The sequence below is a fragment of the Macrotis lagotis genome, chromosome 6 (genome assembly GCF_037893015.1).
Source record: "Macrotis lagotis isolate mMagLag1 chromosome 6, bilby.v1.9.chrom.fasta, whole genome shotgun sequence".
NCBI lineage: Eukaryota > Metazoa > Chordata > Mammalia > Peramelemorphia > Peramelidae > Macrotis > Macrotis lagotis.
Window position 1 is genome coordinate 83,633,828 of NC_133663.1, and position 24,157 is coordinate 83,657,984.

General features: G+C 36.1%; 1 protein-coding gene across 1 annotated transcript in view; it reads left to right on the plus strand.

Moving 5' to 3' along the window:
• NDUFS1 (NADH:ubiquinone oxidoreductase core subunit S1) overlaps positions 1-16,217 on the plus strand; it is a 33,405-nt gene extending 17,188 nt beyond the window's left edge. Inside the window, exons 10-19 of the mRNA XM_074191541.1 lie at positions 1,522-1,636; positions 2,321-2,466; positions 2,833-2,961; positions 3,482-3,611; positions 3,917-4,077; positions 8,411-8,565; positions 12,869-13,044; positions 14,633-14,767; positions 14,871-14,943; positions 15,780-16,217. Coding sequence (XP_074047642.1) covers positions 1,522-1,636; positions 2,321-2,466; positions 2,833-2,961; positions 3,482-3,611; positions 3,917-4,077; positions 8,411-8,565; positions 12,869-13,044; positions 14,633-14,767; positions 14,871-14,943; positions 15,780-15,871 — 1,312 coding nt within the window. The 3' untranslated portion in view covers positions 15,872-16,217. The remainder of the gene's footprint in view (positions 1-1,521; positions 1,637-2,320; positions 2,467-2,832; positions 2,962-3,481; positions 3,612-3,916; positions 4,078-8,410; positions 8,566-12,868; positions 13,045-14,632; positions 14,768-14,870; positions 14,944-15,779) is intronic.
• Positions 16,218-24,157: the final 7,940 nt, after the last annotated feature.

Consider the following 24,157-nt stretch of genomic DNA (forward strand, 5'->3'; position numbering starts at 1 on the left):
TATAGAACTGCCACCAACTCCCCTTAAGCCTACCACTGAGGCATACTTTAATCATATACCTTTAAACCAAAAGTGTTAACAAAACAGCTAAAGGATAACTTTTTTTAAGAAAGATTTTATTTATTTTGAGTTTTACAATTTTTTTCCTCTATTCTTGCTTACCTCCCCCCCCACCCTCCACAGAAAGCAGTCTGGGGACAGCTAGGTGGCACAGTGGGGCAGTGGAGAAAGCACCGGCCCTGGAGTCAGGAGTACCTGGGTTCAAATCTGTTTCAGACACTTAATAATTACCCCATTTGCCTTGCCAAAAGTCTAAAAAAAAATAAAAATAAAAAGAAAGAAGTCTGTTAGTCTTTACATTGTTTCCATGGTATACATTGATCTAAGTTGAATGTGATGAAAGAGACATCATATCCTTAAGGAAGAAAAAGAAAGTATAAGAGACAGCAACATAATAAGATAATAGGCTTTTTTTTTAACCCCTAAATTGAAGGTAGTAGTCTTTGGTCTTTGTTCAAACTCCACAGTTCTTTCTCTGGATACAGATAGTATTCTCCATTGCAGACAGCCCTAAATTGTCCCTGATTGTTGCACTGAGGAAATGAGCAAATCCATCAAGGTTGAACGTTCAATCACCCCCATGTTGCTGTTAGGATATAAAGTGTTTTTCTGGTTTTGCTCAACTAACTCACCATCAGCTCATGCAAATCCTTCCACACTTCCCTGAATTCCCATCCCACCTGGTTTCTAATAGAACAGTAGTGTTCCATGACATACATATACCACAGTTTGTTAAACCATTCTCCAATTGAAGAAAAAAGGGTAACTCTTGTTTGCCATTGTCTGTTTACCATGTCATTTCCTTTGTGTAGGAACTATTGTATAGGAATTGGACAGTTGATAAACAAAGAATTCTGTTTCTAGATGATTTCTTACTTATTTAATCTTAAGTCTTTCCAACTTGGAATTATATGAGATCATACTTTACATTATGTAATGTCAGTTAAACAGAGGCATTAATGTTAAATATAAGTAAAAATTATCCCAGGCAAAGAGGTCAATGTTGGAACTACTATGTTAAATATAGTAGCAGTTCATAACTTCATATGCATTTCTCTTTTTGTATTCTGTAGGGGAATATATTGTCTGTTGTTTCAAAGTAAAGTTGGACAACCCTGTTCTAAAGCAAAAAAATGATCTACTTTTATTAACAAATTCACAAATTTTGTTTGCAGTTTAATTGCTAGTTTCTTAAGTATGTATTTTCTGAGCTGAACTAACTTTTTTAGAAGATGATAAATTTTAATGTAACTCTTTAGTAAACAGATATTTTTCTGCTATTTGTTAGTGCTTAATTTCTAAAAAGTGGACTACGTTGTTAGCACTTAGTAGTTTTAAATTGCTATGGACACTAATCAGTGCAGTATTTTTTTCACATTTCTTCTGTAAAGTCTATTAACTTGAATGTTATAATTGATCCTTTAAGAATCCCCTACAAATAGTATCATTTTGGTTGTCTAGATTTTCCTATGATGGATTAAAACGGCAGCGGCTTACTGAGCCAATGGTCAGAAATGAAAAAGGGCTTTTAACTTATACTTCATGGGAGGATGCACTCTCTCGGGTTGCTGGAATGGTAAGGAACTTAAAGAACTATGGTAAAGGGGCGGCTAGGTGGTGTAGTGGATAAAGCACTGGCCCTGGAGTCAGGAGTACCTGGGTTCAAATCTGGTTTCAGACACTTAATATCTAGCTGTGTAGCCTTGGGCAAGCCACTTAACCCTGTTTGCCTTACCAAAAAAAAAACCAAACCTAAAAAAAAGAACTATGGTAAATATAATTTTTCAAAAGGGATCATAGTAGAACAAGAATAATGTTCTCCTAGTTCCCTGATTCTTCCTGCATTATGTTTCTTAAGGACATTTAAGGCTATAGCATTTAAATGGAATTGTCATGTATTTTGGCCCTTTACTGAGAGGATCTGCCCCTTAATTCAAAACTACCGCTACCTTCTCTCCTATTTGTCAAGGTAGTATCATTTTCCTTGGTCCTCACAAGTCCTGTGTTTTTGATTTTTTTATTCAACATTTATAAAATTTGTTCAATTTTGCAGTGTGATACTATAGATTTCTCCCATGCTGTGTATTGCATTTCTAATTTACTAGCCCTTAAAAGCAAAAGCTTAGTTTACTTTTTTTCCTACTAAAAAAACATTTCAACTTTCAACTTTTGAATGATGACTAGGTTCTTTGCTTTTATCTTGCCTATTATAATAGACATTGAGTATTGATTCACTGATATTATTCTCTTCTATTTCTAGTTACAGACAGTTCAGGGCAAGGACGTGGCAGCAATTGCAGGAGGTTTGGTGGATGCAGAAGCCCTTATATCTATCAAAGACTTACTTAATAGAGTAGACTCTGACTCCTTACATACTGAAGAAGTCTTCCCCACTGAAGGAGCTGGGTAAGCCAACTTATAGACTAGATTTTTTTTTTTAAAGATCTCATGTAGAATGTATTTTTATATATTTTTTAAGTGTGGATTATATATTTAGGTGTGAATAATATATAACATAACAAACAATTTAAATTTGGAAGACTAAGAAAAATAATCATAAATACACATCATTGACAAGGACTCAAGCACAGAACAGTAGGAGATGGATGCAGTACTGATAAAAACTAGTGTAATTTGGAGAACCTTTCATATCTTCTTCACAATGCTTTTGATTAAAGGATATACTTTAAAAATTATAATTAGCCCCAAATTCCCTTTCCATCATCTTAACACTTCATTTTCCATAACATCATATGTGTATCATGTTTTTAGCACAGATTTACGCTCTAACTACCTACTTAATTCAACAATTGCTGGTGTAGAGGAGGCAGATGTTGTCCTTTTGGTTGGTACAAATCCACGTTTTGAGGCACCCCTGTTTAATGCTAGACTTCGGAAAAGGTTAGTATTTCCAGAGATATAACTTTTTATAAGATAATTGTTTATATTTCTATACAGATGTTTTTTGTGATGTATATAAAATTATCTATTGACTTGTTCCTAGTGTTTAAAAGATTGTGATATGAAATAGTAATATGAAGGATAAAACAAATTACATCTTTGAGTTTATAGAGATAAACATGCCCTGGAAGACTTTTCTGCCATTTCTAGTTTGAAAACTCTTTTCAGTCTTGCACTGCATTTGGAAAGAGAAGCAATTTATTTGCTGGAAATTTATGACTTACATTAGAACATATGTATGACTAGCAAAAGGGAGAATGTGGATGGGGACAATGTTTTACAACATCAGATTTTTTTTTCATTTATGTCCTTATTCTCTTTTGAGAACGGTATTTATGCTTCTGATTCAGATGTTTTTCTCAAAAGATGTAGCATTTTCTGTTCTTTGATTAGAATAGCAATAATAAAAAGTTTTAACTGCTTAATTCAAATTAAAACTTTATTGTCTTTGTTATTCCAGCTGGCTTCATAATGACTTAAAGGTGGCCCTTGTAGGCACAAAAGTTGATCTGACATACAGCTATAATCACCTGGGAGATTCTCCAAATGTCCTCCAAGAAATTGCTTCAGGACGTCATCCATTCAACCAGGTTCTCTTACAGTAATGCATTTATTCATACTTTACACAATAGCCTTAGCAAGCTGTCATACTGTCATACATTAAGACTGTAAACCAAGGCATTCCTATAGCATTGAATTAGATAGTAAATAGTTATGTTTGAGTTACACTTAAGTTTTAGAGCATCTGGTAGCAAATGCAAATTTTTTTTTTAATAGCTGATTTCTTAACATTACTTAGTCTTGAGGGATGGAGCAATATTATGCCCACATGCATGCTAAAGGTGTTTCTTGCCTTTTAAATCACTAGTTTTTCATTATGTTTCTTTTGATACAGGTCTTGAAAGAGGCCAAAAAACCAATCATAGTTTTAGGCAGTTCAGCACTCCAAAGAAGTGATGGAGCTGCAATTTTGGCAACTCTTTCTACCCTTGCTCAGAAGATCAGGGTTGCGAGAAAAGTTGGTGATGAATGGAAAATTATGAATATCCTTCATAGGTTTGTTGAAAAATTTTATTCATATTCTAATTTCAGTTTTATGTCTTATGCTTTATATACAATATCCAGTTCTTGAGTTTGGACCCAGTTTGCATTTATGAAACAGTAATTATTACAGGTGGATGTTTGGGGTAGAAAAAAAAATCACAAGTTTTAATTATCGGCTTTTGGGGAAAAAAGTCTTTTAAGTAATTAAGTAAGTCTGCATTTCCTGTATTGAACATCTTGGAAAGAGAAAGAAAGGTACAAAGTCTTTGTAACTTGTTTGATTTAACAGCAACACTCCCTATTTCTGTTCAAGAAAGAAGAGAGAGAGGCCGATATCTTTATAGAGCAACCATATCTTGAGAGAGAAGAATGGATGCTGTAATTTCCATTCTTCTCTCTCAATACCTTTAGGTTTTCTTTTAACAGAAACTACCCCTAAAGATTTAAAATCTATTTTTTTACAGTCACATCAATTATGTAATAAAAAGTATCCAAAGTTGCCTAAAAGTGAAGAAGGATGAGGATTAGGTAATCAGAATCTTTGGAGAGAGTAGTTTCAATTAAATGATGAGATTAGAAATCAGATTGCAAAGGAGGAGAAATGGAGGCACCAATTGTAGAAGTCTTTTTCAGGGAGTTTGGCAGAGAAATGCAGGTTCAAGGGAGGGTGGCAGAGACATGGATATGTTTGTAGGCATCAGAGAAGGAACCAGGGATAATGCAATAATATTTTCTATACTTCAGGTTATTGTTAAGAGTGTGAATTTTTCTTCAACCTTTGTACCCCCATATCTTGACTCACATTCATGGTTCTAATTTTTTTAAACCATTATTAGGTTTTGAGAAGTATCACCACCTGGTTGTGAATATTTTATGTGTTCTTGCTGTATTTATTTGTTTTTCACAATTTGCTTATAGTTTTCCCAGTTTCATTTGTTTTTTTTAATAAGCTAGAATTCACAACTTTTTTTCTTAAAGTAAAAAAATGTATGCTTCAGGCTGTATTTAGATACCATCAACTCTGTTTTTGAGATGTATAGCCTTCTTTATCATAAGTCCATCAGAGAAATTGTTTCAATATTTTTTCCCCACAATTGCTATTACTAGCTATATTTCCCTCCATCCTATTCCTCCCCACCCCCCATTTATTCTATTCTCTCTTTCCTTTCACCCTGTCCTTCCTCAAAAGTATGTTGTATCCGATTACCCTCTCCCATGACTTTCCTTCTCTCCTATCACCTCCCCTCCCCCTGTCCCTTTCTCCCATCCCTTTCCTATTCTACTTTCCTCTAGAGTAAGATAGATTTCTATACTCAATTGAGTGTGTACATTATTTCCTCTCTGAGCCATTTCTGATGAGAATGAAGACTCACTCCCCCCTCACCTTCCCCCTTTACTATAAAAGCCTTTTCTTGCTTCTTTTATGTGAAATAACTTAGCCCATTCTACCTCTTCTTTCCCTTTATCTCAGTACATTCTGTTCTTCCTCATTATCTTAGTATTTTTAATATTGTATATCTTCAAATTCAACTCCCTCTTGTGCTTTGTATATGCTCCTTTTAAATGCCTGCATAAATGAGAAGGTTCATATGAGTATTAATCAATATTATCTTCCCATACAGGAATATATGCAGTGCAGCATCATTAAATCCCTCATAATTTGTCCTTCTTGTCACCCTCTATGCTTTGCTGGAAGATCGAGCTTTTTGTTCAGCTCTAGTTGTTTCAACAGGAAAGTTTGAAAGTCCCCTATTTCATTGAATGTTCATCTTTTCCCTGAAAGAAGATGTTCAGTTTTTTTGTTTGTTAATCCAAAGCTGTCGCATTTATTTCATTTTAAAAAAAAACCAGACTTTATCTTTTAAATTTATTTATTTTTAATTTTATAATTTTTCCCCTATTCTTGCTTCTCTCCCCCCAACCCCCCACAGAAGGCAATCTTTTAGTCTTTTCATCGTTTCCATGGTATATATTGATCTAAATTGAATGTGATGAGAGAGAAATCATAGAGGATGTTCAGTTTTGCTGAGTATTTGATTCTCAGTTGTAATCCAAGCTCTTTTGCCTTCCAGAATATCATATTTCAAGCCCTTTAAGCCCTTATAATGTAGATGCTGCGTAATCCTGACTGTAGCTCCACAGTGGTTAAATTATTTCTGGTTGTTTGTAATATTTTCTCCTTGTTAGGAGTTCTGAAATTTGGCCATAATATTCCTGGGAGTTTTCATTTTGGAATTTCTTTCAGGAGGTAATTGGTGGGTTCCCTCAGTTTCCATTTTACCCTTTGCTTCTAGGATCTCAGAGAAATTTTCCTGGAGAATTTCTTGAAATACAATGTCTAGGCTATTTTTTGGTCATGAGGTCGATAATTTTTAAATTTTCCCTTCTGGATCTGTTTTCCAGGTCAGTTGTTTTTTCCAGTGAGATATTTCACATTTTCATGTAATGTTTCGTTCTTTTGGTTTTGTTTATTATTTCTTCATTTCTCACAAAGTCATCCATTTCCCTTAGCTCCAGTCTGTATTTTAAGGAATTATTTTCTTCAGAGAGCTTTTGTATCTCCTTTTCCATGTGGTCAGATCTGTTTTTTAAGGCATTCTTCTCCTCCTTGGCCTTTTGGACTGCTTTTTCCATTTGACCTAATATGGTTTAATAAGATGTTATCTTCTTCACTAAGCTGCTAACTTGGTTTTCATGATTTTCCTACATTGCTCTCATTTCTCTTCCCAATTTTTCCTTTACCTCCCTTACTTGATTTTCAAAATCTTTTTTGAGCTCTTCCATAGCCTGAGATCAATTGCCATTTTTCTTGGAGGCTTTGGATACAGAAGTTTTGACTTTGTTGTCTTCTGAATGTGTGTCTTGATCTTCCATGGGATCAAAATAATTGTCTATGGTCGGATTTTTTTCCCCTCTGTTGTTTATTACTCATTTACCCAGCTCCTTGTTAAGGTGGAGGACTCACTATTTCAAGCTTTTGAGGATTTTTGCAGCTGGTTTTAGGGACACACACCCACCCCACCACCACCACCCCAGGACCTCAATTCCTCCAAGGTCTTAGGAGAGGCTCTGATTGCTCTCCTGGTCTGTGTTCTGATCTGTGGACAACCATAAGCACACACCTCTGCCCTGAAACTGTGAGGAAACTGGGTCTGCGCTGAGGCCTACACTGGACTGGATTCCACCCTCTGGTGTGACAGTGATTTCCTTCTGATCTTCCCAGTTATTCTTGGCAATCCCTGGGCTGAGAGGTCTAAAAACCACCCCCGCTGCCACAGATCTAGGAGCCCTTCAGTCTGTTCCAGGATGACTAGCGCTGGTTTGCTCTGGGAGGCTGGGCTGCACTGTGGGCCCTTTCTAACCTGGTATAATGGACCCTTCCTGCAGATCTTCCAAGTTGTCTCAGACTGGAAAATTGTTTCAGTCTTTTTTGTGAGTTCTACCACTCTAGAATTGGGTTAGTAATTATTTAAAGGTATATGGAATAATTTGGGGGAGTGCTTGGATGAGTCCCTGTCTTTACTCTGTTATCTTGGCTCTGCCCCTTCCCCCCCACTTCTGTTCTTTAGGAATGAATGTGTAGTAGAGATATTGTGTCATTGTGTTAGAGAGCCTTGGAGTCAGAAAGACCTAGGTTCATGACCTGCCTATGACATTGACTGGATGTGTGTGACTTTGTGCATGTCATAATCTAAACCAGTGAAATCATGGGTTTGGTTTTTCCCTGTCCCTGCCTTCCCTCCTACCCCCTCACCAGTAGATTTATATGGTCTTTTTTGGTGAGAGCAATGGAGACAATATAAAAAGTCTTTAATAAAAAATTGGCAGAATTGTGAAGTGTAGTAGAAAGAAACTGACTTCTGGGTATCTGGAGACCCAGTCTCTAGTTATGTCTCTGATACTCTGCTTTGTCTTCTAGGAAGGGTCTCTTCACTTCTCTGAGAGTCAGTGTCCTCCACTGTGAACTGTAATTAAACTGGACCTCTGAAATTCTGTGTAATTTCAGCAGCTTCTTACTGAGAATCTATAATTTCTTGCTGTGGTAAATGAGAACCACCCAAGAAGAATGTTGTAGTTAAAGATCTTTAGCTGGTGTTTCCTGTGGTATCCTTTGGTAAATATTGTGAGAAATACAGTGGTCTGAGGGTTGCAGATCATCTCTTGATTGCCAGTGACAGGATTACAAACAATCAGTACTTATTATTTTAGCAATCACTTTTTAGAAGACCAAGAAAAAGAAGAAGAAGGAGCTTTAAAAGTCATTGGCAGTATTAAATGGAAATGGAACTAGGCATCTTCTGCAAAGCATATCATTTTAAGATAAATTTTTATTGTCACATCACAGGGTGGCAAGCCAGGTAGCTGCTTTGGACCTTGGGTTTAAACCTGGAGTAGAAGGAATTCGGAAGAACCCTCCAAGAATGTTGTTTCTTCTGGGAGCAGATGAAGGTTGCATCAGCCGAGCTGATTTGCCAAAGGATTGCTTCATTGTCTATCAAGGTAACTACCACCAGTCACATATATTGAAACTGAATAGAAATATAAGGGAACCATATAGCCAGGTAGGGTCCTCCTGAGATTTTTCACCTTTTATTTAATGGGCCTAAAGCTGTTTGTTCTTCAACATTTTAGGGAATTAGGTTTGCTTGTGTAAACCTTATTTTTATGATATGGTAGCTGGAAGTCACTTTGAACCACCAAGGGAAACTATACAATTTATGTGTGAAGTTGCTATTTGCAAATGCTGGTTTAAGCATAGACAATATCATCTTAGCCAAAAATGATAAAAGTAAATTATGTTAATTTGGCCTGTCTCTTTAGACTGTCATCTTTTAGTAGTTAAGAACTTTTTTGGGAATCTTCTATAAAATGCTGTGTAAGTCTTAAAATATTCAGTCCATCATTTTTTTTAATGAAATTACTCCAGTGAATCTGTTGTAATTACCTTTTCTCAAAATTTTTATTAATAATTATTGATTTTTGGGGACAGCTAGGTGGCGTAGTGGATAAAGCACTGGCCTTGGAGTCAGGAGTACCTGGGTTCAAATCTGGTCTCAGACACTTAATAATTACTTAGCTGTGTGGCCTTGGGCAAGCCATTTAACCCCATTTGCCTTGCAAAATCCTAAATAAATGAATGAATAAATAAATAAAGATAATTATTTAGTTTTGAAGGTTTATCCTTATTTCTTTTCTTAATTCCATAAATAACAAACTTTTTGGGGGTGCCTACTATGTGAAGGGTGTTATGCTAAGGATATAGACAAAAATTAAGAGTCTGCCCGCTAGCTTACATTTTGTCAGTAAAGGCACTATTTACTTTAAAAAGTACAAAAGAAGGGTATACACACAATATAGGCAAGTTTTGGCACTGGCAGATGGGGGGAGGCAAGAGGGGGCAAGAGAGCCTCTCAGAAGAGGTTTCATTTGGATAACCTTAGCCTAGTTTTGACAGAAAAGGATTTCTAGGAAAACTAGTCCAGAAACTAAAATGAGATAGAGTGTCACATGTGAAGAATGAGAAGGTTCATTTGACTGGACAGCAGAGTGCTAGAAAGAAAGTAATTTATAAAAAATCTGGAAAGGTTAAGTTAGAGCCAAATTCTTAGAGGACTTTCAAATGAACAAATGCCAAACTGAGTTTATATTTGAGCCCATAGACAAAAGGAGACTGTTAGCATTTATTAAGTCATTCTCTGACTCTGACATGCTAAGAACATCAGATTATAATGATACAGGCAGGATTACACAGCATCTAGCAGCATTTACTTTAAGGGTTCCTAGGGCTTGGAATATAATATTCCAGAAGACAAAAGAGCTTGGATAACAACCGAGAGTCAACTACCCAGCAAAACTGAACATCCTCTTTCGGTGGGGGGGGGCGGGGGGGGATATATGGACATTCAGTAAACAGGAGACTTTGAAGCTTTCCTGTTGAAACAGCTACAGTTGAACAGAAAGTTTGATCTTACAGTGAAGCATAGAGAGGGTGGATGAGTACAAATTATGAGGGATTTAATGATGTTGAACTGTGTATTCGTGCATGGGACGATGATATTGATAACTCATATGAACCTTTTCATTTAATAAAACAGGAGTACATAAAAACAAGAGGGAACTGAATATAATGGTAGAATATAGTATAAAGATGAGAGTCAGTGAATGAAAAAGGAATGTGCTAGGGAAAAGGTCTTAAAGGTTGAATGGGCTAAGATGTTTCATGTAAAGGAGTCAAGAGAAAGTTTTTGCAATGGAGTGGAAGAGTGGAAGGTGAGGGGGAATGAGTGAGCCTTCATTCTCATCCAAAATGGCTTAGACAGAACCAGAAGATTGTACACCATAACAGCAACATGGGGTTGATAATCAATCTTAATGGACTTGCTCATTCCATCAGTGCACAGTCAAGGACAATTTTGAGGTGTCTGGAATGAAGAATACCATCTGTATCCAAAGAGGGAATTGTGGAGTTTGAACAAAGACTGAAGACTATTACCTTTAACTTTTTTTTAAAAAGTAATCTTATTATGTAATTTTGCTGTCTCTTATATTTTTTCCTTAAGGATATGATTTCTCTCTTTTATATTTTTTGTTTTTTTTATTTATTAAAGATTTTACAATTTTTCCCCCAATATTACTTTCCTCCCCCCACAGAAAGCAATCTGTCAGTCTTTATTTTGTTTCCATGGTGTTCATTGGTCCAAATTGAGTGTGATGAGAGAGAAATCAAGGGATGTGATTTCTCAACACATTCAATTTAGATCAATGTATAGCATGGAAACAATGTAAAGACTATCAGACTGCCTTCTGTGGGGGGAGGGAAGTGAGATTGGGGGGAAACTGTAAAATTCAAAAATAAATAGATAGAAATGACTCAGAGAGGAAATAACATACACCCCTAATAAGTGTGTAGACATTTATCTTGCCCTAGAGGAAAAAGGAAAAAGAAGGAAAGAGAAGAAAGGGGATTGGGGAGGAGGCGGGGAGGGCAGTGTAGGTGATAGAGGAAAGCTTAATCAGATATTTAATACATATTTCTGAGGCGGGACAAGTTGAAAGGAGAGAGAGAGAGAAAATAGAATAAATAGGAATGGGGAGGGATAGAATAGAGAGAAATACAATTAACAAGAGCAACTGGGGAAAATATTGAAGCAACTTCTCTGATGGACTTAAAATAAAGAATGCAACCCCTTCCAGAGACGGAGCTGATTTATCCGAAAACTTTCACAACAAAACTATTGTAGTATTGGGAAAATAAATAAAAAGTCATTTTAAAAAAGAACATCAGTTAGCATCCCCTGCACTGAGAGAATCTTCAGGTGGAGTGAACAAATTTACTGCCATATTTAGGAAACAAAGGATGAAAGCTTGAATAAGGAAGGCAGGCATAGGAGAAGAGAAGTGAATGGATGTAAGAAATGTAGAATCCATAAGATCTGATAGCTTAGGGCCAGCTAGGTGTCCCAGTGGATAGAGCACCGGCCCTGGAGTCAGGAGTACCTGAGTTCAAATCCAGCCTCAGATACTTAATGATTACCTAGCTGTGTGGCCTTGGGCAAGCCACTTTACCCCATTGCCTTGCAAAAAAAAAAAAAACCCTAAAAAAAAAAGATCTGATAGCTTATTAGATTGGTGTATGTTGAGGCAGAGTGAGGAGTTAAAAAATAATTTTTACGTTACCTGGGTCCCTAAAAGGAAAGTGGTGTCCTTAATAAAAAACAGGGACTTTGCAAGTTTGCCCTTTTGGTAGTACTCTAGCTACTTTGATATACCTTGCCTATATTTCACTAGCATTTTCCACCCCTTTTATGTACTAACAAGAAGAGAAAGGAGTGACTTTTTCATTTCATTCTACTCATTCTTTGGACTTATACTATTTGCCTAATATATTTGTGTTGCAATGTAGACAGACTTTGTGGAGATTTATACAATGGTTGGAGGTTAGCTTTTATCCATTTCAAAGTCTTCTTCAACTCTCAAGATTATGTTAGAAGATTTTGAATACATACCTGTGTTACAAATGGATTACAAATTAGTTAATATAGTTATTACATTAGAGGCCTGCCATTTGAATAGTTTCATGGTTTTAAAAAGCTTTGTTACTCATTTGATCCATGTAGCATCACATTAAGCTGACATACCCTTTTTATGGATGGGGAACAAGAGTATCCTCAGGGTTAGAGTGAGTTCAGCTAATTCACAAGCAGAACCAGGATTCAGGTCAAAGACTTCTAACTCCCTTATGACAGTGTTACTTATTGTCTAATCAACTGTACCATTTGAAAGAAATGAAGCAATACTGTAATCCTTTTCTATACAGAGTAAGATTTTTGAGGACTCTATTCTTTGGTGATCCTTTTTTTTTTAATGATAGCAGAAGCAATAAACTAGAAGGATTTGGAGTCAGAAGACCTAGGTTCAAATCCAGTCTCTTTCTTAGGTGACTATTAGTCATTTTACTTTTTTGGGGTCTCAGGTTCCTTTTGAGAAAAGTACTGGCTTTGGAGTTAGCAGTCCTGAGTTCAAATTCTGTCCCTCTTTATGACAAGCCCTTCCCTGGACTTGGATTAAGTGCCTTCTTTAGTTCCACTTAATAAGCCTGCATCCTCTCTGTCTCAGAACAGTACCCTTGTGCAATTTAAATGTCCATAAATGAGGGGTTTTTTTTTTAACCTATATCAAGGAATGATTTTTCCTAATCAAATGAAATTTGAGAGGTAACAACCAAGTTGAAAACCCTGATGCATTATATCAAAGTGTTTTTTTTTTTATTTAAGCCTTTTTTCTGTTTTCCCTTTTTTGGCAGGACATCATGGTGATGTAGGAGCACCTATAGCTGATGTTATATTCCCAGGAGCAGCTTACACAGAAAAGTCTGCTACTTACGTCAATACAGAGGGCAGAGCTCAGCAGACTAGAGTGGCAGTGACACCTCCTGGCATGGCAAGAGAAGACTGGAAAATTATCCGCGCTCTCTCTGAGGTATGATTTTTAAGACATTTCAAAGTGAGACTGCTAAACAGAGCTTTGAACATTCATGTAGTGTACATCATGTTGGAATGTTTTTTTGTTGTTGTTGTTTGTTTTTTGGATTTTGCAAGGCAAATGGAGTTAAGTGGCTTGCCCAAGGCCACACAGCTAGGTAATTAGTAAGTGTCTGAGACCAGATTTGAACCCAGGTACTCCTGACTCCAGGGCCAGTGCTTTATCCACTGCACCACCTAGCCGCCCCTGGATGATTTTTAAAGGAGTCAGAGATGGAAGTCTGAAATTACTATGAATTGTTCTTCTAAAATAAAGTGTTTTCAGAGCCTGAACATTCAAAATTGGTGACCTTTTTTCTTTCTTTTTTGTTAAAAGACATATGCAAGGGGAGCAGGTAGGTGGCACACAGTGGATAGAACACTGGTCCTGGAATCAGGAAGACAGCTGAAATCCAACCTCAGACACTTAATAATTACCTAGCTATGTGACCTTGGACAAGTCACTTAACCCCATTGCCTTGCAAACAAAAAAAACAAACCAAAAACGACATATGTGACACCAGGGAGGCTTTCCAAAAAAACAGCAAAAGGGTGTCACTGAGTCTCCCATTTGCTTTTTTTTGGTTGATTTTCTTTTTTAATTTATTGAAGACAGTGTCTGAGGCTGGATTTCAACTCAGGTCCTCCTGACTCTGGCACTCTATCCACTGCGCCACTTAGCTGCCCCTCCATTTGCTTTTACTATGAAAAAAGTGAAACAGAAAATTTTAATTTTTACATGATTATTATAAGCCCGGGTCAGCAAAGTTTGTTCAAATTTAACTTAAATCGTTTATTTCCTTTTTTTAAAAAAATGCCATTTATAGTCAATTTTTAATATATCCATCCTATCTGATCTGTGAGCCTTCTAAAAACAGACTTCTATCTCTCCCTGCCAAAAATAAAACTGAGCAAAATCAACCAATATGTTAATTGCATCTGGAAGCACATATAACATTTTGCATATGTCGCCTGGATATCACGTTCAACATGAAACAATCAACTGAAAAAACAGTAAATAGAATGAAGAGGGTACTGATCCTGGAATCAAAGGGCTTAAGGCCCTTATCTCTGCCTTTAGTGGGCAAGTCATTCTGTATTTTTTGAACTTCAATTTCTTTATCTGAAAATGGACCTGATAATTTTGATACCTGTCTCACAGTGTTATTGGGGGGGGGGGTTACCACCAATTCTATTTTTAAAAATTATGCAATATCAGCATAGATTATGACTGATAACTCTTGTATTCCAAACTAGCGGTTAAAAAGTAGCTAATAGGGACAGCTAGGTGGCGCAATGGATAGAGCACTGACCCTGGAGTCAGGAATACCTGAGTTCAAATGTGGCATCAGACAGTTAATAATTACCTAACTGTGTGGCCTTGGGCAAGCCACTTAACCCCATTTGCCTTGCAAAAACCTTAAAAAAAGTAACTAATAAATATAAATACTAAGTTCTTTAATAGTATTGTTATTTCGTGTTAAATAAAAATCATTTCACTTTTTTTCAGCATTATAATATTTTATTTCTCTATGGGTGATTTCTAGATAGCTGGTATGACCCTTCCTTATGATACTTTGGATCAAGTGAGGAATAGATTGGAAGAAGTATCCCCTAACCTGGTCCGATATGATGATGTAGAGCATGCTAATTACTTCCAAGAAGCAAGTGAACTAGCTAAGGTATGAAATTCTTGCCTTAAGATTTTTTTTTTTATGTGTATCAAATTGTGTAATGGTATGTTATTATATTTTCTGCAATTCTTTTTCTCATTTCTTTTTGCAGTTAGTGAAAGAACAGCTGCTTACTCAGCCTCTTGTTCCACCTCAGCTCACAATAAAAGACTTCTATATGACAGGTATGTCCTTGCAGTGCCATTTTCATAATCTTAAGTTATTTGATCTTTTCAATCAGTAAAATTTCTTTGTATCATTCCCTAGCACAAGATTGGTTCTAAAAATCCAGAAATAGTGAAATGATAATATATATATTTTTAGATTAGCTACTGGGCAGATTTTTTGAAATTATATGATAAAGTGAATGAAGGAAAGTTTGCTTTTTAATAAAATGTTAAGGAATATAGATTAAAGTCTAAATAGATCCCAGGAGCCAAATCACCATATTGAGTTGTCACCAGAAATTTTCCTTACTCCATACATGGTCCAGAAGTAGGTATCCTGGTTGGAGCAGCTTAGCATTTCCTGAGAACCTTTCCAGACTCTGCCCTGCACCCTTCCCAACCCAAAGTTGGGAACTAATAATGCCTTTTGTATGGTGACATACAATATCTTTTTTTTTCTCTCTTCCCATATTTGAAAATTTAAAACATATCTGACTTATAGATCGACAACTAAATTTGTTGAGCCCTGTATTAAAGTGAGATGTCTTAAATATATTGAAAGTCAAAATGTTAGAGAAGTAGATCAAATTTTTGGGCCAAAGGTAGCAATATTGAGTCAGTTGTAGTTGATCATCTACCTCACAACATATGCAAGTATATAATTAGAATTCTTGGCAGTGCACTGTTTGTAAATGTTTTTTAAGTAAGATATTATATGATAAACCCTATATCTTCAAAATATATTGGTTGACATATAGTATACACATTACATCTATGCCTTTATCTAAGCCTGACTGACCTTATATCTTTTATTTATGAATGAATGAATGAAATTTTTTCCAATATTTTTACAGATCCTATTAGCAGAGCATCACAGACAATGGCGAAGTGTGTGAAAGCCGTAACTGAGGGTGCTCAGTCAGTAGAGGAGCCATCCATATGCTAAAACGTCACACAATGAATGGAAACCCAATTTTGCTGCAAATAACTAAGAAAGACAAAATTATGTTGTGGTGATCCCTTAGAGGTTCATCACTCTATAAAAAGTCTGAATAATGTAATATTTAAAGGTGTATACACCAGTACTTTCTTGGAAATTATATTCAACAAAGAGCATACTGTATCGAGAAACATTTATGCATTTGAAATGTTGGGTTGTATACAAACATTAATTACATAGTTTATTAAATACAAATGTGGATATTCTTTTGTGTGAGAGCAAAGATTTAATAAGAAGTCTTTGTAAAAACAAATAAAAAGAAAATCCTGAAAATGAGAACTTAAAAGTTTTTCTTTTATCTTCATGTGTCATTTAAATTTATTACAGGGATAAAATGGGGGGGGATTAAAAATAATCTCTTTCTGGGGCTAGGAACTCTACAGCAAAAATTGTAAGCATTCTATAAAATATTTATCTTAAATATTCTGTAAATATCATTTTTAGAAAATTTCTTTCATATATTACAAGTATATACCTGATGTGTTTAATAGAGTTTTGAGAGAGTGAGAGGGAGGTAAGGGAAGTTACAAAAGATAAATAATAAGCCAGAATAAATAGAAAAACAGAAACCTAGAATAAAGCAATAGTTCATTAAATATCAATTAAATTCCAATTTTGATCACATCTTCATTATCATTTAACAAATCTTTTTAGTCCTTAGTCAACCATGTTAATATTAGAAGACAAAGCCATACCCAAAAATAACTTACATTTGAAAACTTTAATCCTTTATACATAAATTTGATTTCAGAGGCCATTGGTTTTTCAGATATGTCAGACCCTTTGAATTGCAAGTCATCAGGCCTATTACGAAAACAAAACAAATCCTTGTGCAGAGGATGCCTACCTCTAAGCAAATCTGTATTCAGATTTTATTTCACTTGATATTAGATATCACTTCAGATTTTACCCACACTTGCTACAAATTACATAAATTAGATTTAGACTTAGTCAAAATTCTTTTTCAAACCTCAACAGAAAACATGGTACAGTAAGGAAAGCATGTTTATAGAAGAGACAAGAAGGGGAAGAGCTGTTCCCAAGTGAATGTTGGTCTGATTGATAGGAACAAAAACCTGAAAGGTGAGACTTGAGTACTAACTTCATTTGTAAATAAAAGGGCTGGGCTAGAGCAAGAGGTGTCAAACCAATAAGGTCTGCTGCCTGTTTTTGTATACCCCATCTCACCCCCCAAGTTAAGAATGGTTTTTATATTTTAAAATAAGTTTCTGTATGGTTTTTGTCAAACAGGTCCTTGACCTCTGGACTAAAACATCTCTAAGGCCTCTTTCAGTTCTAAATCCAGTTTTCCTAGGAGTAAGATTTTTTACCCAAGGCCCAAGGAATGCTATCTAGGCCAAGTTATAGTACTTGGAAAAAATTTGGGCTGTACTTCATAGGATTTTACAACTGTAAAGAACCATAAGAACATCTAGTCCAACCCTCTCATAGATGAATGATTAATAGAATCATAATAGAATTAATAGAATAGTTAATTTATTTGTCCAAGGCCACAGAGCTACTGGTATATAAAAATCCCTATCTCTTGACTCACACAGTGTAGTATTTTTTCCATTGCAATAGATCATGATTCCTTATGCCATAGAGAAAATATGGTCTTAGCAATTTTTAGTCACACTTCATAAATATAAACTATTAAGGTAACTTGGTTAAGCATATATTAAAAGGGGCCTAAGTAAGAATTCTATACCTTGCTAGCTTAAGAAGATCTGGGATGAGATTGTGCTTTAAAAAGAAAATATGAATAGATAAGTAGTCAAAAGATATTAACAAATGTAATGTCAGGTGAGAAAATGTCTCTAATGTGTACTCATGCAGGTATAAGATAAGTAAGTGTGCTCCTAGGTCTTGAGGGAGCCCCTAGGTGCAGTGGCAAACACTGGTTAAGTCACTTAACCTCTGTTTCTCTCAAGTTTCCTCAACTGTAAAATGGGGCTCTTGTGACAATCAAATAAGAAAGTGCTTGTGTTTAGTTCCTTCTTCTCCCTTCCCTTTTTGTAGGTGTTTTTCTAAATCATATGTAGACTCTGGTGGAAAGAAGAGGGAAGTTGGAGAGAAATGCATGTTAAAATCATAATAAAGAGCTCCGGCTAAGCTTTTCTGTTTCCAATTACAATACAAACAAGACAAAAAGACACTTTTATTTATTTATTACATGGAAAAGTACTGGACTAAAACATTTATTATACAGACTTCCTTGTAGAGAATTTATTGTACAGAATAACTGGAAGGGATCTTAAGAGATCATCTAAGTATTTTATGGATGATAAAAGTGAGTTTAAAAAAATGAAATGACTGGCCCAAGAAAGGTCAACCAATTGAAGCACTGTTATTTACCATGAGTCATCCTCAGGGGCATGAAAATCATTTTTTCTTATGTAGAATTCTTTGCAAATATCAGTTGTGATGAGTTGTACCTGCTCTACTAAGTTTCACCAAATTTTTTTTTTTGGGAGGGTTGCCAGCCCATGGCAGCCACCCAGGTCTGGTGGGACTTTAAATAATGGGAGCTTTGGAAATATGGCCAGTGCTTATTGCCAGCTATATTTTGGTCACCCATTAAATAACTGCATTAGTCTTCATGTGACCTAGGAAAGGGAAAATAAAGCTTAGCAACTAAAGCAGTAGAAACATGTTTTTTTTGTTTTGTTTTTTTAGGTTTTTGCAAGGCAAATGGGGTTAAGTGGCTTGCCCAAGGCCACACAGCTAGGTAATTATTAAGTGTCTGAGACCAGATTTGAACCCAGGTACTCCTGACTCCAAGGCCGGTGCTTTATCCTCTGCACCACCTAGCCGCCCCATAGAAACATGTTTTAATTAGTTAACACTGAATATAAGACTTTTTGGTTAAGATGTCAGAGGTTGTCATTACAAACCCTTACCAAAGGACCATCATGCAGCTATGAAAATTGAGTACAAATAAAAACTCAAGTAAAAGATTACATTTATAATACATTTTAAAGGTTAATCCTTTCCTAGCCTATCTTTTTTATAGACTATATTATGATTAAACTTACAGGCTTTGGGGAGTATATACATAGGAAATGTTTCACATCATTCATTCATCAAATATTGATTGAGTCCCTATAGTGCTAGGCACTTGGGGGAGATAAAAAGATGATCAAGACAGTCCTCTATCCTCAAGGAACTTAGAAGAGCAGAGCCACAACGAAAAATAGTTTCAACTGGAGCAAAAATAATCGGATAGAGGGGAGGTGCACCTGGACAAAAAGGAAGTAGAGCAAGCAATAGGATCCTCAGGGATTGAGGATGGGGAGGAGCCACAGTTAACAACTTTACTGATGGTGTAGACCTGCAGAAAAATGAGGTGAGCAGAAGAGAGGTTTGTATGGTGTTGGAGATGAGACCTCCCAAGAAGAAAAGTCAACTATAAATCATTTAAGTGCTTGATAAATCAGTCAGTTACTCTGCCTAGTGCTGAGGATACAAGGAAAGGCAAAACCAAACCAAACTAAACCTCTGCTTTCAAGCAACTCCCAGTATAATGGAGAAGAAAGGTAAAGAACTATATTGTTGTTTATACAGGATAAATTGTCCAAAATCATATTGTCCAAAAGCACTAGAATTAAGGAAGATGTGCTACCCACATGTTGACTGTGCCATGGAAAACTGGGCTCCTATTGGGCTAGTACACACACACACACACACACACACAAACAGGATATGTCTGCCTAAAAGAAATGAATTATTATGTAAGTTCAGATAGAACAAGCAAAGAATACATGTATTCATAACCATGACTATTATGTAATGATAGAACTAAAACTCCCTTAACAGCTTTTTAGAAAACAGAAAAAATAAAAACCCTATAGTAATGGTACCATAAATAATTATTCAGCATTTTACTTAGCCTAAGCTATCTACCTTACTCAAGTTCATAAGGGGTGGGGGAATATCAAAATCAAAGACAAGATTCTACCTCAATTCAGACTAATCGAATTAAGAACATGGAATTTCTCATGACTTTTAATTAGATATGAGATATTTCCATAATATTTTAATATTTACAATAAATGAAAGAAAATCTTTACAAATCATGTCTGGCATCATTATTGACTAATTTACTTGCAACTGGCATTTCAAATTTATAATTTCTAAAGTGTTCCCCCCTCCAAAATAATTTATACCCTCAAGTTATATTGCTTTTTTAAATGATAATTCTGTTACTTAGTTTGTATTTTAACAATGTTGGCACATTTTAAAAATAAGTTAAATTACCATTAATGTAGACTCATAAATTACAGTATTTTGATAAAAGGCAAGCAGTGGCAGATGTTTTAGGAATCACAATTAGTGGATGTTAATTAGCTTGAAAAATGTTAGTACCTAAAGATGTGCTAAAGATACAATAGTAGTAAATTTCCTATATCATCATTTTTTATTATTAGTGAACTTTGTTGAACAAATATCCTTTAGGTAAATAGGACAGCAAGAGGTGAGCATAAAGGAAAATCTTACAGAATGTCTCAAATATAGTCATTAAAATTCTAATGGAAATCATTAGCATTTACCTATTTTCTAAGTAGGTTTACATTTCTTTCATTCACTAGCATATGTAAAGGACTTGTGATTTTTATCCATGTAGATGTTCTTCCAAGCAGATCATCACCCTCTAATGCCAAAAAAATCCATCACCCAATGGGGCTAGAGGCCTCTGAACAGGGTTAGGATGGTGCTCAGGAAACAGATCTGTTACAGACCCTCAGCTTGTACACACCTGAAACCTTTCCCCACTTGATAGAATCTGCTGTTGGTTTTTTAGAACCTCAGAGTCATCCTTTCATTCAGCTGAGGAATCTGAAAAGGACTTGAGTGAATTAAGTAGTAATACAATTCAAATATCGTGGAGCTGCAGTCAGGATTACACAGGACTTAGCAGCAACTACATTCCAGAAGGCAAAAGAGCTTAGAATGCAACTGAGAATCAACTACCCAGCAAAAGTGAATGTCCTCTTCCAGGGAAAAGATGGACTTTCAATGAACCAGGGGAATTTCAAAATGTTCCTGTTGGAATGGCCAGAGCTGAACAAAAAGTTTGATCTTCAGGTACAGGACTCAGGTGAAGCGTAGAGAGTGGAAGAGAAGGGAAAAATATGAGGAACTTAATGATGATGAACTGCATGTATTCTGGCACAGAAAAATGATACTGATAATACTCATATGAACTCTCATTTAATAGAGCAGGTAGAAGGAGCTTTTATAGATGAAGCACAGGAGAGAGCTGAGTTTGAAGATATAATATATTGTAAAAATGGAGTCAGTGGGAAAGGGGAAATGTAATAGGAGTAAGAGAAAGGAGAGGGGGAATAGGACAAGATATTTCATATAAGATTTTTCTTTATTACAATGAGCTATTGCAATGATATGGAAGGGGGAGGCAAGGGGGAATGAGGGAACCTTCACTCTCATTAGAGGTGACTAGGAGAGGAAACAGTATATATACTCAATGGGGTATAGACATCTAGAATAAGAAGAGAGAAGAGGGACAGGGGGATTGGGGTGGTGAGCAATGGAGGAGAGAGTGGACCCTGGGGGAGAGTGGTTACATATAACACATATTCTTTTTTACTTATTGCAAGGGTCTGGGATTGGATGGCCTGTCTGGGACCACAGGGTTGGGTGGTTGCTGGGCCTTAGGGGTGGTATGTGGGCTCCGGGCCTCTTGGCCCCAGGGCCGGTGATCAGTCTTTGGTACCACTCAGCTACCCTACAGCTCATTTAAGAAGAGGAACAGAGTGAAAGGAGAGAGAAAATATAGTGTATGGTACTGGGGAAATACGAATGGAGGGAGTTGTGATCAGCAATGGCAACAGTGGAAAATTATGGAAGTAGCTTTTGTGATGGACTTATCATAAAGAATGTGATCCACTGGCGACAGAGCTGGTGGTGTTGGAACATACTGAAGTACTTTTTAAAATTATTATTATTATTATTATTATTATTATTATTATTATTATTATTGGGGGGGGTTACAGGGCAGATGGGGTTAGGTAGCTTGCCCTAGGTCACACAGCTGAGTGATTGTTGGGTGTCTGAGGCGGGATTTGGACCTAGGTGCTCCTGACTCTGAGGCCGGTGCTCTGTTCACTGCGCCACCTGGCTGCCCCTACTATTATTATTATCATTTTATTTTATTTTATTTTATTTTATTTATTTTTTTGGATTTTGCAGGGAAGTGGGGTTGGGGTGGCTTGGTCAGGGTCGCACAGCTGGGTGATTACTGGGTGTCTGGGGCCAGATTTGGGTTCAGGTGCTCCTGGCTCCAGGACCAGTGCTCTGACCAATGTGCCACTTAGCTGCCCCTATTATTATTATTATTATTATTTTTAATTTAAATTTAAATTTTTTCTTCTTTACTTTATTGTTCATGAGGGTTTACATTTTTGGGGGGAGGGGATATTATGATTACTCTTAACAAGAATATTTTAATAATATATAAAAAATCATTTGTACAAAAATTAAATAAATATAAATACAAAAAAGAATCAGGTAGTAATAATCTCACATTTCTATAGCACTTTAGGATTTACAAAATATTTTTATCATGCCAATCCATTGAGGAAGGTACAGCAGATAACACCCTCATTTTATGGAAGCAGAACCAGTCTTAGGGGCAAATGACTTGCCTAAACGCTAACAAAGTTTTAAGAACTAGTATTGACCCAGTGTCTCTAGATTGACTCCAAGCAAAGTCTACTGAGAGTAGAATTACACCAGAGTTATTAACTAACAGTCCTTAAAATGAAATTCTACTGAACATTGATTATGTCCTTATTCTGTAGAGCGCTGCACTATGTGCTTAGGAGATGCAGTTTACCTAAGACATGATCCTGGCCCTATAGCAACTTCTAGTCCAGTCAGGTAGATAACACAGGCTAACTATTAGGAATGATAGATCCAAAGGGATGTGGTAGTTAGAGAAAGAGGTCATTACTTCCACTTGAGGGTTTCAGTTCTACTGAACTACCTTCTTCTAAACTATACTTCCAAGAGCAGACTGAAAGGCCATCCCTACTTTAATGCAGGTAGAATGACTCAAATGAGGTAGTTAAAATTTTAAAGATATAAAATAAAATTCTATAATCATAGAGTATGCAAGACATTAGCCAGGTTTCTCCATTTGATATTCATCTTTGCTGCACTAAAATTTGTGAATCATTAAAAGGATTACCAGATTGTTCCAATATTTCACTTTAGGATTTGGACTTCTAAAGAATGCATCAAATTGAAAAATCTGAGTGTCATTTCCTGTGATATAATTGAACAAAGAACTTTATGCTAGTTCTGAATGCACTGTTATTCTATAGGACAAGGATTTGGAATTCAGGGAAACATAGGAAATGTATGAACTTGGGCAGAATGAAGAAGAAAAAGCAACAGAATAATATACATAAGGACTAAAATAGTGTAAATGAAACTAATTGAAAAGCAGCAGATTAATAACAATGATCAATCTTGGTTCTTGAGAACAGGTGATAAAATAGATAAGATTACATGGTGGGGGGCATCTAGGTCACATAGTAGATAAGAGCACTGGCCCTGGAGTCAGGAGGACCTGAGTTCAAATCAGACCTCAGACACTCAATAATTACCTAGCTGTGTGACCTTGGGCAAGTCACTTAACCCTAATTACCTTGTAAAAAAACAAAACAAAAACAAAAAGATTACAGCTCAGGGACCAGAGCCAAGATAGTTTAGTAACAAGAAGAACCACTGACTTCTCCCAGTCACATCCTGCAAAAAAAAAAAAAAGACCTAGAAATTGCATAAGACTGAGTCCTGATCAGAAAATTCAAGGGGAAAAAAAAATCAGTGAATCATTTTTCCAGCCCAGATCAGAACAGAGAGGCTTGTGGACACTGCAGACAGGGTTTGACCAGAACTGTGCTGAATATTCCAATTCACAGAGATTATGAGGATTGAGGGTTGAGAAAGAGGATTGAGACTTTACCCAGAGGCAAGAAAGAAATCTCATATAGGAATAGTTGCCAATTGACCACCCGGGGGGTGGGGGGTAACTATAGTTGAAAACTCCTCCAAAGTATGGAACTTTTGATATTAAGGAAGTGCAAAAACCGAATTAGAGTAAAAGCACATTTATTGATAGTTCATTGTCATGACCTCCAGCTAGCCTGCATGGGGAACCCTGGCACCTAAGGTCTGACCTCTGGCTGATGAATGTTGGGCAGT